We start from the raw sequence: 15,868 nt of genomic DNA, 5'->3' as shown, positions 1-15,868 counted from the left end.
AATAAAAATGGCCAATAAACACATGAAATAGGTTGAATTTCAGAGAAATTAAAACGATTGACAATCTCATCTTTGTGAGCATGCCTGTGCAAAGGAAGACAAAGTAATTCAGAAGGAAATTTGCAATAAGTATAAAAATACAAACATCTTTTGAGTCATTAATCTTACTTCTAGGAATTAACCATAATAAAACAATTATATGTATATACTGCAGTATTGCTTTTCATATAAGATAAAGAAAATAAATCAACTGTGTACAATGGAGAATTGATGAAATAAATTAAGGCATATAGGTACATACAACAGACAAGCATTTAGCTATAAAAAATGTCAACAGCAGGTCTACATTTGTTGGTGTTGAAAGCCATCCATGAGACTGTAATGTTTTAAAAATGAGGCAGTTTAGAGCATAGACTATATGATGTGGTCTTATTAATGTCAAATGGTTACATAGATTATTACATAGAAATATCTGAAAGGGTGGTCACCAAAATGTTAACAGTAAACCCTGGTGATTTTCACAAACATCAGGATAATTTTCTGAATTTAAAATATAATAATAAGTGTGTTTTTTTTAAAGTATATTTTTATTGATATCAGAGAGGAAGGGAGAGGGAGAGAGAGATAGAAACATCAATGATGAAGAGAGAATCATTGATTGGCTGCCTCCTGCATGCCCCCTATTGCAGATGCAGCCCACAACCCTGGCATGTGCCCTTGACTGGAATCAAACCCGGGACCCTCCAGTCAACAGGCTGACACTCTATCCACTGAGCCAAACCAGCTAGGGCATAAATGTGTTATTTTTTATAAAAATAAGAGATTCATTTATGACAGCTCAACTCTTTTACTCCCAACAAGATGGATTTTGTCTCTCTCTCCTTTGGCCATCAAGGCCAGCTGGCCATTTAGTGTTTGCTTTGTTTTCTTGTTAACTTGATAAATGTAGTAGAACAAAGACTCTGTCTGGTCTTGGTCCTGGGTTCGTAGCAGAAGCTTCAGAAGCCCTGGGAATTTCCTGAGTGACAGTATCTTTGTTAGGTGACTCCTATTGGCCCCGAGATAGCTTCAGCATTGGGACTTTCAGCCTTTGAACTTCAGGGAGTAAACAGAGGGTTGAAAATGATGTGGCCAATGTTCCAATCAATGATGCCCATGGAGGAAGCCTCAATAAAAACTTTGGACACCAAAGGTCTGTGGAGCTTGCTGGTTGGCAAACACCTTGATGTGCTGGGAGAGTGCCCTGACACCACAGGAAGCGGGCATGGGAGCTGTGTTCTCTCCCAGATCTCACCATCATGTACCCTTTCTAATAAAGTTGTACTAGTGCCCTCCTGGCTCTGTGAGTCACTCTAGTGAATTGTTACACGAGGGGAATCGTGGACACCTCTCAGAGCCAATTGGTCAGAATTGTGTGTGGCCTGGAGGACACCCACCCCCACCTCAGACATTTGGCTACAGTCTGAAGTAGGGGTGGTCCTGTGGAGGACTTCGCCCTTATCCTGTGAGGTCTGCACTAACTCCAGGTATTTAGTGTCAGGACTGCATTGCAGCACACCCAGTTGGTTTTGGTGTCAGACCAGTTGAGTTGACAAGACCAGTAACCATCCTAAGTAATGATATAATACTATTTTCTATAACTGATACTTTTGAGAGTAGAGGACATATCATAATCTGGTAAATGGCCAAAAGCTTTGTTGATCACGTTTTGTGATTTTTATACACAAACAATAAAATTCAGGAATTGTTTATCTTTCTTGGGTACCCAAATGCCTCCTTATCTCTGCCATTCATGCAGCTCTCCCAAGCATTATTCCCATACACTGTGCACCCCTAGTAAAGCACTTATCACTGTGTGCTGCATTTGCCTATGCCTCTCTCATATGCTAAACTGTGAATTCCAAAGCAGGAACCACATATTACCCACCTTTATATTCTCAGAGCCAGCCAGTGCCTGGTCTTGAGCATGGTTTTGAGGCCAGAAACCTCAGTATCTACCTTCCTGTCTGTCTGGGTGATGCCCAATCTTGCTGGGCCAAGAGCACAGCAAATGCCCCATAAGTTTGGTAAATGAATGACTGAGTCAACAAAACAGCTCTGAACACACACAAAAATCACTTCCGTGAAAGAACATGGTAGATCAGAGAAATAAGTAACCTCTGAAGGGAAACAGTAAATAAAAATAAGATTCCTTTAAACACAATAAGAAAAAAGGGGATAGTGTCAAGTATTCTTTTTCTCTTCTCTTAGATCTTTGTGGTCTTTTATTATGATAGAAAATCAGTTTGAAGGACTAACTTTTCTCCCTAGTCAGAATGCTATTATCCTTCTTATAATGTGTCCACTCACCTTTTAATCTTGCATCGCCCCCAAAGGCACCGCAGCCCCAGTTTCCCGTGGCCACTGCAGAAAGATTCTCTGAAGAAATCCCAGGACGGAGAAATCCACAGTAAGCCTGCAGGATTAAACAAGTATCAAAGCACATGAGTGACTGGACACTAGCAGTCTTTCTAACTAGATGGACTGGAGCAGTATCCATTAGCAAGCTTATGTTATCTCTCTATTTTTCCTTAGGGGACAAAATAAAGGGAAAAACAAAAAGTTGTGGGATTATACAAGAAAGAGAGTAAGAAATGATTAATTCTAATACTTATTTGCTTTGATGCTGGGCAAATCAAAGCCCTAAAGCCAGGGGTGAGGAACGTCCAACCTGCGGGCCTTACCAGCCCTGCGACACCATGTGCTCGGCCCTCCATGGCATGAGGGGTGAGTTAATTAAATGTTTGACCAAACAGAGCAGGCTAATTTTTAAGTTGATAATTTTGTATGGCCTGAGAATGATGTTATAAATATCCAAATGGCCCTCGGCAGAAAAATAGGTTCCCCACCCCTGCCTTAACCCAACATGGGCCTCAGTTTCTTTTTTCAATTCAAAGACATAGAAATGAAAATATCAGCGACATTTCAAGAGCTGGTAGCATCACAATGACACACTACCAGGAACTAACTAAAGATAGGAAAGGCACGTGAAACACTGCTTTATTTGAAGGCTTTTGATCACCATTTTTTCATTAAGGTAAAGAGCAATTACTATTATGTTTTCTTAGCACTCTCTCTGAATTATTGGAACTAGATTAATAACTGTGAATAGCTTTTTAATGTGCCTCCTGCCACTAAAATGCTTAACAATGAGAAAGCAGCTATATTATAAAAGGGATTCCTACACCTGGTTACAAAATAATCCTAAGAACCATTCCAGCTCCAAGATTCTCTAGTTTCAAGCTGTTTTAAACGAGAATATTTTAAAATGTATTTCTCAGTAACCTGAGAAAAGAACAACATATCCCAAGGATGCTGACTAAGTATTAATTACATGAACAGTTCATTTTGTATGAGAAGACTGCAGTTTAAGGTCCCAGAGTTTCTGATGTCCATTTTTTTTCCTATCAGCCTGGTTGGTCTCCCTGCTTCCTAAGGGTTCTTAGTTTTCTAAAACTATCAAACTCTATTAAGAGGTTGAGTACAATAGCAAAGCAAATCTTCCTGGGTTTTCTCAAGTAAGAATCAAAGCCAAAAATATAGCTTATGCATAATCATAAATAAAATAAAAATGACCTGTGACAGATGTTCCCAGAGAAAAGCCAAGTATAAAGAAAGATGCTCTATGAAATCCACACACAGATTTACAGTCAATTGTTCTGTGAAATTTCCACAAAGGTATAAAAATTTTACCCACTGTCTGGATGGATTAACAAGGCAGTTCCTTCCACCCCTCCTAGGCTGTAAATCCTGACAGATACTAATTATAAGCTGCCACCACACCATTATTCAATGATGCGGTGCAGAGCTTACACCAGAACTCACAAATGACCTGTAAAATTAGATGCATGGAGCTTCTGAAAATCCCTTTCAGGTAAAACATATCAAAAAACTCGATTTTTTTTTTTTTTAGCAGATTCTTGAAAGATATTCTCTCCCTCCCTTTATGCCAACAAGAAAGGGAGCACACTCTGTCAGAGTAGATGTAAGTTTGGTTGCCTGTCAAGTTCTCCTACCATGCCTCGCTGAAGAGGGAGACCTCTTAGCTTCCATGTTCATGCCATTTCTGTTCTATATGTCAGACTGGCTTTAGTCTCTTCTCACTGCTATCTCTACATATCTAAGCTAACTTTTCTTTAAGGAACAAAAATAGCTTCCTGAAACAAAAGCCTAACAACAGAATTTTAAATATTTAGATTAGAAGCAAAATCTAATATAAAGTATTAACCAATTTTACCAAAAAAAATCCTATCCTAAAAAACAGCCACAACTAAAACAAACTATATGACTGAAATTAACCTGCATTTGGTGTTTTTATCAAATAAAACTTTAAAAAGATAATCAGAAATTAAATGATATAAAACAATTACATGATAATTAGATATAAAAATAACTGTTTGTAATAATTAATTACAAAATTCTTTTATTCTGTTAGAGCCAAACATTTCCAAGGTCAGAAAGAGGAGAGAAGCAGCAAGCCCCTCTAACGTCCCTGAAGAGGGACAACCATGCTCCTTCTCCAGCGAGGACAGGGTCCCTCAAACGCTAGAACCAGGGCAGCGTCACTGTCAGGGAGTTCTTTCCTTTCACAGGAGTAATTGAGCTACTTCAGTAAGAAACAACCATTGGGTAAGGATAGAGACCTTAAAACAGGGGTCTTCAAACTTTTTAAACAGGCGGCCAGTTCACTGTCCCTCAGACCGTTGGAGGGCCGGATTATAGTTTAAAAAAAGAACTATGAACAAATTCCTATGCACACACACACTTTTGTAAAAACTCAGTCTGCAACATTAATTTTAGCAGGCTCAAGTAGATATAATTAAACTATGTCTTTCACTATACTATAAACATATTATTTTACTTGCTAGATTAATAATTTAATTAGGAATAATAATTATTTAACTTAAAGTAATATAGTTGGTACTGATACTGATTTTCTGAGGTTTTAGAATACTGTGATTTCTTAAAAACAAATACAACAAAAAAATTAAAAAGGAAAGAAAAAACAACAAACATAACATAAAAAATCCCTTAAGAATCATGGGAACATATGTGTTAAGTTTGCAGTGACAGATGATTACTAAATTTAATGGGGTGATCACACTGTAAGATATAAAAATGTTGAATCACTATATTATACACCTGAAAGTATTACAACTAATATAATACTGTATACCAATTATACTTAAGAGAATCTTTTGGAAGATAATAAAATAATATTAATTAATAGTCTTAAAACTATCCTTAGATTCAGTTAATCAATTTTATAAACTTCTTTTGCTACTTTATTAAATAGCAACTGTGTAAAGTTGTTTATTACTATAGTATGTATATGTACAATAGAGAAAAACTTGGTACCACCTAATTGTTCAAAACAGTAGTTAAGTCACAGTATATCAATCCCACAGATTTTATGCCTATTAAACATATTATGAAGATTATTAGAAAGTATGAAAAATATCTATAATATAGGGCTAAAATAAATAGGTAAAATACAAAATTATAGGTACTTTTTGAACAGATATATATGAAGCTAAATATTCATGTAGAAAGACCTATACAAATGAAAACAATTATTTAGATGATTTTTTATCTTTAAAATAACTGTAAGATTGCCCTAACTGGTTTGGCTTAGTGATAGAGCGTCAGCCTGCGGACTGAAAAGGGTCCCAGATTCGATTCTGGTCAAGGGCATGTACCTTGGTTGCGGGTACATCCCCAGTAGGGGGTGTGCAGGAGGCAGCTGATCGATGTTTCTCTCTCATCGATGTTTCTAACTCTCTATCCCTCTCCCTTCCTCTCTGTAAAAAGTCAATAAAATATATATTTAAAAAATAAATAAAATAAAATAACTGTAAGATTAATAAATTGATTTTGCTTTTTAAAAAATGCAATATAAGCCCTTGCTAGTGTGCTCAGTGGTTAGAGAGTCGCCCCAAGCATCAGAAGGGTCTTTGGTTCAATTCCCGGTAAAGGGCAGGTACCTGGTTTCAGGTTCAATCCTTGGCCTGGTCAGGGTGCATACGGGAGGCAACCAATCAGTGTATCACTCTCACATCTATCTCTCTCACATCTCTCTCTCTCTCTTCCCCCCCACCTCCTTCCCTTTCTCCCTCTCTCTCTCTGCCCCTTCCCCCCACCTCCTTCCCTCCCTTTCACTCTCTCTCTAAAAAAAAAATCAATGGAAAAAAAATATCCTTGGGTGTGGATTAAGAACAACAAAAAAAGCAATATAAAATGAAAGAATTATGCAGACTGTAGTTTTCTTTCTTATGTGTAAAACAGAAGATTAGAATAGGTATCTGTTTGGTTATTCTGATTCTATATATTGAGAAACTTAGGGGAAAACTCACTTGAACTAATATTTCTGAAAAGTAGTGACACATTTCAAGAAAAGATTATAAATGATCAGATGTTGAACTTCCTAGACATATCAGCAGCAAGTATTGATTGGTTTTGTTAATCAAGCTCTGGTTTAATAACAAGCCCCTTCTAAATTTGGTGATAAGCAATAAAAAAAATCAATAAATGAATCAATTTTAAAAAAGTTAAATGGTAGTGATTTCCTGCTGGGGTGGTCTCTTCACTTTGTTAAATTTCTGACCCCGAAGCCTCCACAAAATACATTCATTACTTAATCTTACCTGAATGAGTCTAACCATGGCTAAATGCAGCTTTTCACAGATGATTTCTCTCTTCCCTTGCTGAGCTATTTGCCACTTTTGCAAGCTGGAGTCGTAAATCTTCCCAATCACAAAAATAACTCTCCTCTAGACTGTCACCCAGCTGATCTCTCAGGGGATTAAACACTGCTTCACAGCATCAGTTAGCTAAAAGGAGACTGACTTTTCCTTTTAAAAACCAACTCTACTTACAGGCCACATGTCGTCCAATAACACGAGTGGAGCCTAGATGAAGCAGACTGTTTCCAGAAGTGATCAAGCACTTTGTGGGATTGCCCTTCAATTATTATCTGGTGGCAATGCCCCAAGTAGCAGATAGGCCTCTAGAGTTCAAAGATCCACCCTGAATTCTGATGGTGAAAACTGGTCTTATGTTTGTTGCTTCATTTAGAAAAATAGAGTTTTTCTATTCATTCCTACTTTCTCTCTGGCATGCAAAAAAAAAAAAAAAAAAAAAAAAGTAGAATTGTGCAAGTCATCTCTAAAGTGATTTAATATAGACTTCTGCTTTAAACCCAAGTTGACAAAACACAATGAGATGTAAAACATTTAATACCCTCTCCAAGTTGTGCTGTCAGCTTCTGGAAAACTTCCTGTTGCATCTACTGAAATTTATTATTAACTCTCTTTTAATAGCTAAGTGTACCTAATAAGTTATGAAATGCTTTAATTTAGAAAGCCCAAAGTTATTTGGATTAGTTTTCTAATTAAGTTATTAGTAACATTTAACAAAACCACTTACTGCTTTCTTATTTGTCAATGAAAGAATCAGAAAACTGATTCTTTGCTAAAAGGGCAAATGTTTATGAAAATAGTAGTAAATAAAAAGCCACACATTTATTAAATGATTTCCCGCGTGCCAGGCCCTAAGTGCTTTCTCACAATGTTAGCCCATGTGGTGATGGGCTAACTTTACGTTTGTGGTATTTCCTTGTCTCATGGGAATTTAATAAAATTAAATTGTCAGGGGAAGCAAGGAGGAATCCTCAAATTTTCTTTAAAAAGAGTATCAAACAGAAAGGGATACTGAGAAAGGTATTCACTGGAAGCTTGCTTACAGTATAGGATTATGACTAAAAAAGAAGAGGTAAGCCAGGTGCACATGCTTGTAGATCATATTTTAACAAGTGCAGGATATACTCTTTTTTTAAAAAAATACATATATTTATTGACTTCAGAGAGGAAGGGAGAGGGAGAGAGAGATAGAAACATCAATGATGAAAGAGAATCATTGATCAGCTGTCTCCTGCACACCCCCTACTGGGGATTGAGCCCACAACTCAAGCATGTGCCCTTGACCAGAATCGAACCCGGGACCCTTCAGTTCGCAGCCTATCCACTGAGCCAAACTGGCCAGGGCAGGAAATATTCTTAATGATTTAAGATTGAAACAGGTAAAAAAGTCTGGAAAGACAGATTTAGTTATAGTAATCTTTATGTGTGAGGAGTTAGATTTTTAAAAAGTAATTAAGGTAAAATTTTATTTTATCAGTTGCCCTAACCACATTTCAAATGCTCACTAGTCACAATACCATCATCACAGTAAGTTGTATTGGACTTTAGGCCTTAGATTCTTTAGCTGAGTGCTAATCAGTTCATGATTAGTGACTAAATTAACCCGAGGCCAGAAAAGGATCACTACAAAGCAGTAGACAGAACAGTCCCTGTTATACAGGGCCATATATACCTTGTGTTTCCACTCGCTAAAGTAGAAACAGTGCCTCAATAATGGCGTCAAATTAGCCCTGGTCTAAAGGATTTACCTAACAAAGCATAAAAGCAAGCCTCCGAAGGATTAAGTTGTCCAAGTCACTTATTTCTAAAACAAAGCTCAAAATTAAAGAACATTTTAAAAAATTCCAGCAAGAAATGCAAAATTTACAACATTTGGCATCCGATCATAAATTATCAGGTATACAAAGCACAGAATACAATGCATATTAAGGAGAACAACCAGTCACTAGAAATAGGCCTAGAAATGACACAGATGACAAAATTAGTAGACAAGGACATTGTAATAGTTGTAGCTATTTCATAAGTTAAAAGCTAGTTTAAAGACTGAGCATATTAAATAGAGACATGGGCCGAAACCGGTTTGGCTCAGTGGATAGAGCGTCAGCCTGCGGACTGAAAGGTCCCAGGTTCGATTCCGGTCAAGGGCATGTACCTGGGTTGCGGGCACATCCCCAGTAGGAGATGTGCAGGAGGCAGCTGATCGATGTTTCTCTCTCATCGATGTTTCTAACTCTCTATCCCTCTCCCTTCCTCTCTGTAAAAAATCAATAAAAAATATTTAAAAATAAAAAATAAATAAATAAATAGAGACATGGGCCCTGGTTGGTGTGGCTCAATTGGCTGGAGTGTCGTCCCATGCACAGAAGGGTCACGGGTTTGATTCCTGGTTAGGGCACATACCTGGGTTGTGGGTTTGGGGGTGTGTATGGGAGGCAATTGATCAATGTTTCTGCCTCTCTGTTTCCCCCTTTCCCTCTTCCTCTCTCTAAAAATCAATAAAAACATATTATTGGGTGAGGATTAAAAAAATAAATAGAGACACAGAAGATAAAAACAATGATCCAATTAAAACTTCTAAAGATGAAAATTATAATTTCTGAAGTGAAAAATATAGTAGACAGGATTAGCAGTAGACAGGCATTGCAGAAGAAAAAAATCATGAACTTGAAGACATAGCAATAGAAACACCCAAAATAAAACAGAAGAAAAAAATCATAAATATAAATATACTGTGATAAATGAATGATGAATGAGCAGTGGGACAACATTAGGCATTCAAGAATACAGGTAATTGGAGTCTCAGGAATGTGGGGGTGGGGATAGAAAAAGTTTGGCTCAGTGAATAGCAGTGCATAGAGCAGGGGTCCTCAAACTTTTTAAATAGGGGGCCAGTTCACTGTCCCTCAGACTGTTGGAGGGCCGGACTATAGTTTAAAAAAAAAAATTTGAACAAATTCCTATGCACACTGCACATATCTTATTTTGAAGTAAAAAAACAAAACGGGAACAAATACAATATTTGTATTTGCATGTGGCCCGCGGGCCGTAGTTTGAGGACCCCTGGCATAGAGTGTCGGCCTGGGACTGAAGGGTACTGGGTTCAGTTCTGGTCAAGGGCACGTACCTGGGTTGTGGCTCGATTCAGGCCCCACTGGGAGGCCTAGGCCTGGGAGGCCGGGAGGCAAGCAATCAATGTGTCTCTCTCACATCAATTTTCTCTGTCTCTCCCCCTCCCTTCCACTCTCTATAAATAGAGGGGGGAAAAATATCCTCAGGTGAGGATTAACAAACAAATAAACAAAAACTAAGATACGGAAATCTGGACACACATAGGGACACCAGGGGCATGCTTGCATAGAAGAAGGACAGTGAAAAGGTTGCCACAGCAAGCCAAGGAGAAAGGCCTCAGGAGAAACCAAACCTATGGATGCTTTGATGTTAGACTTCTAGCCTCCAGAACTGTGAGAAAATGAACATTTAAGCCAGTGGTTCTCAACCTTCTGGCCCTTTAAAACAGTTCCTCATGTTGTGACCCAACCATAAAATTATTTTCGTTGCTACTTCATAACTGTAATTTTGCTACTGTTATGAATCGTAATGTAAATATCTGATATGCAGGATGGTCTTAGGCGATCCCTGTGAAAGGGTTGTTCGACTGCCAAAGGGGTTGCGACCCACAGGTTAAGAACCGCTGAAAGTGATAAAAAGAAAAAAAGAAAGTCCTTTGAAGGAAGGGCAACCTGGCTTCTTTACTGCCTATCTCTTTGGCCTGGGGCATGTTAGTCAACTTCCTGAGGCTCAGTTCACTGTCTCTAAATTGGAGATAAGAACAGTGTCTACACTGTGAGGTTAGGATTAAATCAGACATAGCTTTTTAAGTGTGAAGTAGAATGCCTAGCACATATGCAATCATTTAACATTAATGATCAATTTTACTACTGTTACTTGTATAATTTTTTTAAAGTTTCTACATGCATTTGGCTTAAGCTTTTATGAAACATAAATTAGGCTGACCTGCATACTGACATAAGTAATGGCAGGTTGAAAACAAATAGAGAACTGCAACACTATACATTAAAAACCAACCCATCTGCTTCTTATAGTTTCATCTGTGTCACACTTCCATTGACACTGGGATTTACTGGGCTTTAGTTACTTTATTTAGCATTTATATTTAAGAAATATCCATAAATCTGTAACATTTTGAGTGATTTGAGATAATTTATTTATATCTAAACATTTATCTTTAAAAACTGTATTAATAATATATAAGAAGTTTAATTAATCATTGACTAACTCATTTAACAAATATTTTTGAGAAGTTCCCTTAAGCAAGGCAGTGTGCTAGGCACTCTTTTCTTTTGGTATGAAGTTTATCTCATAAGGCCTCTATAAAATGTTTTTCTATGTTGGTAACACAACTAACAACTTATTCACATATACCAAGGCTTCACATTTTAAAAATTTCTGGTGTTTTTGAGGATGGGTAAACTGAAGGTTAGTGCTATATAAGTAAATTTATAGAACATCAATTGGCCATGGGAAATTAAAAAAAGAGTTATGTATGCTCAGGGTTATCTTTTAAAAGATAATATTTGTTGTCCGGCCAGAGTGGCTCGGTTGGTTGCAGTATCATCCTGTGCACCGAAAGGTTGCTGGTTCAATTCCCAGTCAGGGCAAATGCCTGGGTTATGGGTTTGATCCCTGGTCGGGGGTGTGCAGGAAGCAGCAGATCAATGTTATGCTCTTGCATTGATGTTTCTATCCCTCTTCCTCTCCCTTCCCCCCCTCTCAAAATCAATTATATATGTAACTCTAGAATAGAAATGTAATGGGGAGATGATAATGCAGTTTTTCTAGCAGATACCCTTCTTTCAGCTGATTTATGTTTCTCACACCTCTCTCTCTCTCTTTCTCTCTCTCCCTCTATCTTTCTCTCTCTCCCTCTCCTTCCCTCTTTCTCTCTCTTAGTATGTCCTCTGGTGAGGTTTGAAAAAAAAAAAGATCATATTTGTTGATAATTTCTAAAAGTTAATTATTTACCTCCTTCATAAGGAATGTGAAAATATGGACTTTATCCATTAAAAACTGAACATTTAAATCTGTGTTAATTAATACATGATTGTGCTTAAATACATTTCCTTTTTATATATTTCTCTCCACACTCTCTACTGCTTATATAAATGACTTCTAGTATCAATGAACATGTGAAAAATTCACATATACATGTTTAATAAGGTACATCTAAATATAAAATGAAAATCTAAATATAAATTTTCTTATCCTATTGATATACTAAAAATATTATGTCTTGGAAACAACTGCTACAAGGCAAGAGTTTAGAACAGCAAAACAGGCTTACATTTTAAAACATAGTTAATAAAAGATATCCTTCAGGCAAATTCTGACTTTCAGAGTCAGGTAAGAGAAAGTATAGCTGCTAATATAACAAAAAACAGTCTTTCTGGATAGTGAAATTACTTTTTAAAAAAGGTAAACAGCCCTAGCCGGTTTGGCTCAGTGGATAGAGCGTCGGCCTGTGAACTGAAGGGTCCCGGGTTCGATTCTGGTCAAGGGCACATGCCTGGGTTGCGGGCTCAATCCCCAGTGGGGGGCATGCAGAAGGCAGCCAATCAATGATTCGTTCTCATCATTGATGTTTCTATCTCTCTCTCCCTCTCCCTTCCTCTCTGAAATCAATAAAATAAATAAATAAATAAATAAATAATTTTTAAAAAAGGTAAACAAACAATATCTATATAAATTCAACTTTGGGAAACAGTGCATTTAATCTTCAAACTTTTTATGAGATTCCTTTGAGAATGTTAAACATTAAAACAACCTAATAAATTATATATAAGAAAACATGTGCAACAATAAGTTAGATTCTCATGTAGATTAGGATATAAAATAATAAATGTAATAATTACATTTACAATGGCTACTAAGTTGTTAAGATTATTTGGTTGTTTATTTTACTAATAATCTGAAAGGCAAGGTGGTTCAGCTGGGATAAGAAGACCACCACAAGGACGGACCATTCCTGTGGGGAGACCCAGGAAGATGTGAAGATGACACACTGAATGCCGACATGCCAATCCAAAGCACTCCAACCCCTGCAGAGACACACCCAGCCTGCTCTCATTCTCGGAAGTTGGTGCAGGAAATGGCACATCTGTAACCATGCAGAACCACAAACCTCATAATCTTCATAAACAATCTCATACTAAATCCTACCGTAGGAGTTAAACCATGGTTTTCAGAATTGGGCCAGTGTTCTTAGCTGTGAGAGTAGGTTGAGGAACTAAAGAAAAAGCCAACTGTTTTGGTAAGACCCTAAATCTAGAGAATAGTATCAGCAACCCTATATGATAGTATATTTATTATGGTTAACAGTGGTGAAAAGGTAAACTAACAAGAGGAATGGCTCATTTTTATATTTCTGTAATACAATTAAAAAGAAAATGATTATAGTAGACAGCACTAAGCATCATAGAAAATCATAGATTCCACAATAAATATGTCTAATTGCCAAAATCAGTAAATAATTCACAGGAATCTTATGCACAATAGAACAATTTTAACTGGACTTTTATGGTTTACCTGTTTTAATTCTGAAAGTATACCTTGTGGAGAAAAACGTCATTGGGTAGGTCTAAAAAATTTTAAGGGTTCATTCACATCTCTATAGTTTTGCAATAATGTTCCAAAGCAGCTACCAGTACTTGGTGAGATAAATGCACGTGTGGGGCTTCATGTCAAGCAACAGTTTATCTGGCATCAGTAATCAAACAATTACGAAATGGAAAGTACATCTTGTACAAGCTGACAGATCCATTAAATCAGGAGAGCTATGGGCAGACATACTGACACTGCAAGAATTACCAGAAAGCATTAATTTCAGCATTAATAAAATGACAGTAAATAGATGACAGCTGCCAGATGAACTAAGAAATAAGGTTGCTGGCCTTGTTAAGCTCACGTCTGATTTTCTCAGGCACAAACTGGTCGAGGTAGCGTCTGAAGTGAAGGGCATCGATGGCGACAATTTCAGTGCTGCGCCGCTGCCAGTCGTCCCTGGGCAGGACAGGAGGGAAAGATGAGGGACAGCGAAAAGCACTCACAAAGTAAAACCCTCAGGTTTCCTAAGACACTGGCAGGGTTAAAATATTAAAAACAAACCCATGTCATAGATCTCAGAAAAACAGGAAGGCAGAAAACACTATTTTATTTTAGACTCCACGGTACACATTGTGGACTGTCAGGCATTATACAGCAAAATGAAAAATTATGGAGAGACAAAAAATATGATATATTGTAAACGGGTACATCATTTACAGTGAGTCTCAGGGGTTAAAGGATTTGGGGGAAAACAAAAAAACCTTAGGTCTTTGTTTTCCTCTAATATTAAAGATATGGCATTTGTATTTTGACAAGAACTCATTCCTCCTCTGTTTTGAAAGATCTCCTCTAGGTCACTGGGTCTGTAACATCACCGTACATCACCCAAGAAATAATCCCAAGAAGTCAAGTGTTACAACATGTGTAACGATTCAGTACAACAGTCTACCTACTGTGCTCAATTGCTGACTGTGGAAATATTTTTAAAAAGACAAAAACAGCAAAGCAGACAATAACACAAAGCAGCACAAATAACACGTTGCCTGTGGAAATATGAAGGAAGCGCTGAGATGATTTTGAAAACATAAAATTCCAAATATTTCATCTCATAAATTTGCACATATTGATATGCCAAGCAACGTTCCACTCTGAAGAATAGCAATAAAAACCTTCATGTTAGTCTGTAAATAACTATCATAAGTTAAGCATCCACACAGATAACTACTGTAACCACATGGTTTAACCAAAACAAAGGGAGATGCCAGGGGCTGGCCTGAGATGACAAAGACTAAATCTGCACTGCTGCAGCGGCCATGACCACAGGGGCAGTAGCTGGTGATTTCTGCCACTTGGCTTTTTTTTTTTCCCTTAATTCTTTCTCCTTTTTCACCCAGTCCCACAATGCTCTTCTCTTCTGACAGCTGTCAGCTTGTTCTCCATCTATGAGTCTGTTTCTATTTTGTTTGTTAGTTTATTTTGTTCATTAGATTCCACATGAGTGAGATAATTGTCTTTCTCTGACTGGCTTATTTCACTTTGCATTAATACTCTCCAGGTCCATCTATGCTTTCACAAAGGGTAAGCTTTCCTTCTTTTTTAAGGCCCAGTAGTATTCCATTGTATAAATGTACCACAGCTTTTTATCCACTCATCTACTGACACTTGCATGCTTCCATATCTTGGTACTGTAATGCTGCAACAAACATAAGGTTGCATATATTCTTTTGAACTAGTGATTCAGGTTTCTTAGGATATATACCTCGAAGTGGAATCTCTGGGTCAAAAGGCAGTTCCATTTTTAATTTTTGGAGGAAACTCCATACTGCTTTCCACACTGGCTGCTCCAATTTGCATTCCCACCAATCCCTTTCCCCACATCCTTGCCAGCACTTGGTTGTTGATATACTGATGACGGCCATTCTGACAGGTGTGGGGTGATATCTCATTGTGGTTTTAATTTGCATTTCTCTGATGTTTAGTGGTGTTGAGCATCTTTTCATGTCTATTGGCCATCTGTATGTCTTCTTTGGAGATGTGTCTATTCAGATCGTTCGCTCATTTTTTATTTGGGTTGTTTGGTGTTTGTTTTGGCGTTGGGTTGTTGGATATTAATCCCTTATCAGATGTATCATTGGGGAATATGTTCTCCCATTCAGTGGTTTGTCTTTTCATTTTGTTGATGGTTTCCTTTGCTGTGCAAAACCTTTTTAGTTTGATGTAGTTTCATTTGTTTATTTTTTCATTTGTTTCCCTTGCCCAAGGAGATATATTAGAAAAAATATTGCTATGAGAAGTGTATAAGATTTTACTCCCTGTTTTCTTCTAGGAGTTTTATGATTTTCAGTCTAACATTTAAGTCTTTAATCCATTTGAGTTTATTCTCATGTATGATGTAAAAAGGTGGTCTAGGTTCATTTTTTTTACATGTATCTGTCCAATTTCCCCAACACCATTTATTGAATAGACTATCTTAATCTGATTGTATGTTTTTGCCTCCTGTGTCATAATTG

The 15,868-nt window shown here is 37.3% G+C and overlaps 1 protein-coding gene across 4 annotated transcripts in view; it reads right to left on the bottom strand.

Annotated features, from left to right (window-relative positions):
• Positions 1-15,868, bottom strand: part of PARG (poly(ADP-ribose) glycohydrolase) — a 184,458-nt gene that overhangs the window by 14,270 nt on the left and 154,320 nt on the right. For all 4 annotated transcript variants that reach the window (XM_023761300.1, XM_006097553.3, XM_023761301.1 and 1 more), the window contains 2 exons: positions 13,706-13,814; positions 2,350-2,455 (listed from right to left, as the gene is read on the bottom strand). In XM_023761300.1, the coding sequence (XP_023617068.1) occupies positions 2,350-2,455; positions 13,706-13,814 (215 nt within the window). The remainder of the gene's footprint in view (positions 1-2,349; positions 2,456-13,705; positions 13,815-15,868) is intronic.

This window comes from Myotis lucifugus, unplaced genomic scaffold (assembly GCF_000147115.1).
Source record: "Myotis lucifugus unplaced genomic scaffold, Myoluc2.0 scaffold_206, whole genome shotgun sequence".
Classification (NCBI taxonomy): domain Eukaryota; kingdom Metazoa; phylum Chordata; class Mammalia; order Chiroptera; family Vespertilionidae; genus Myotis; species Myotis lucifugus.
The sequence above is the reverse complement of the archived record's forward strand: the minus strand, read 5'-3'. Positions and strand labels throughout refer to the sequence as shown.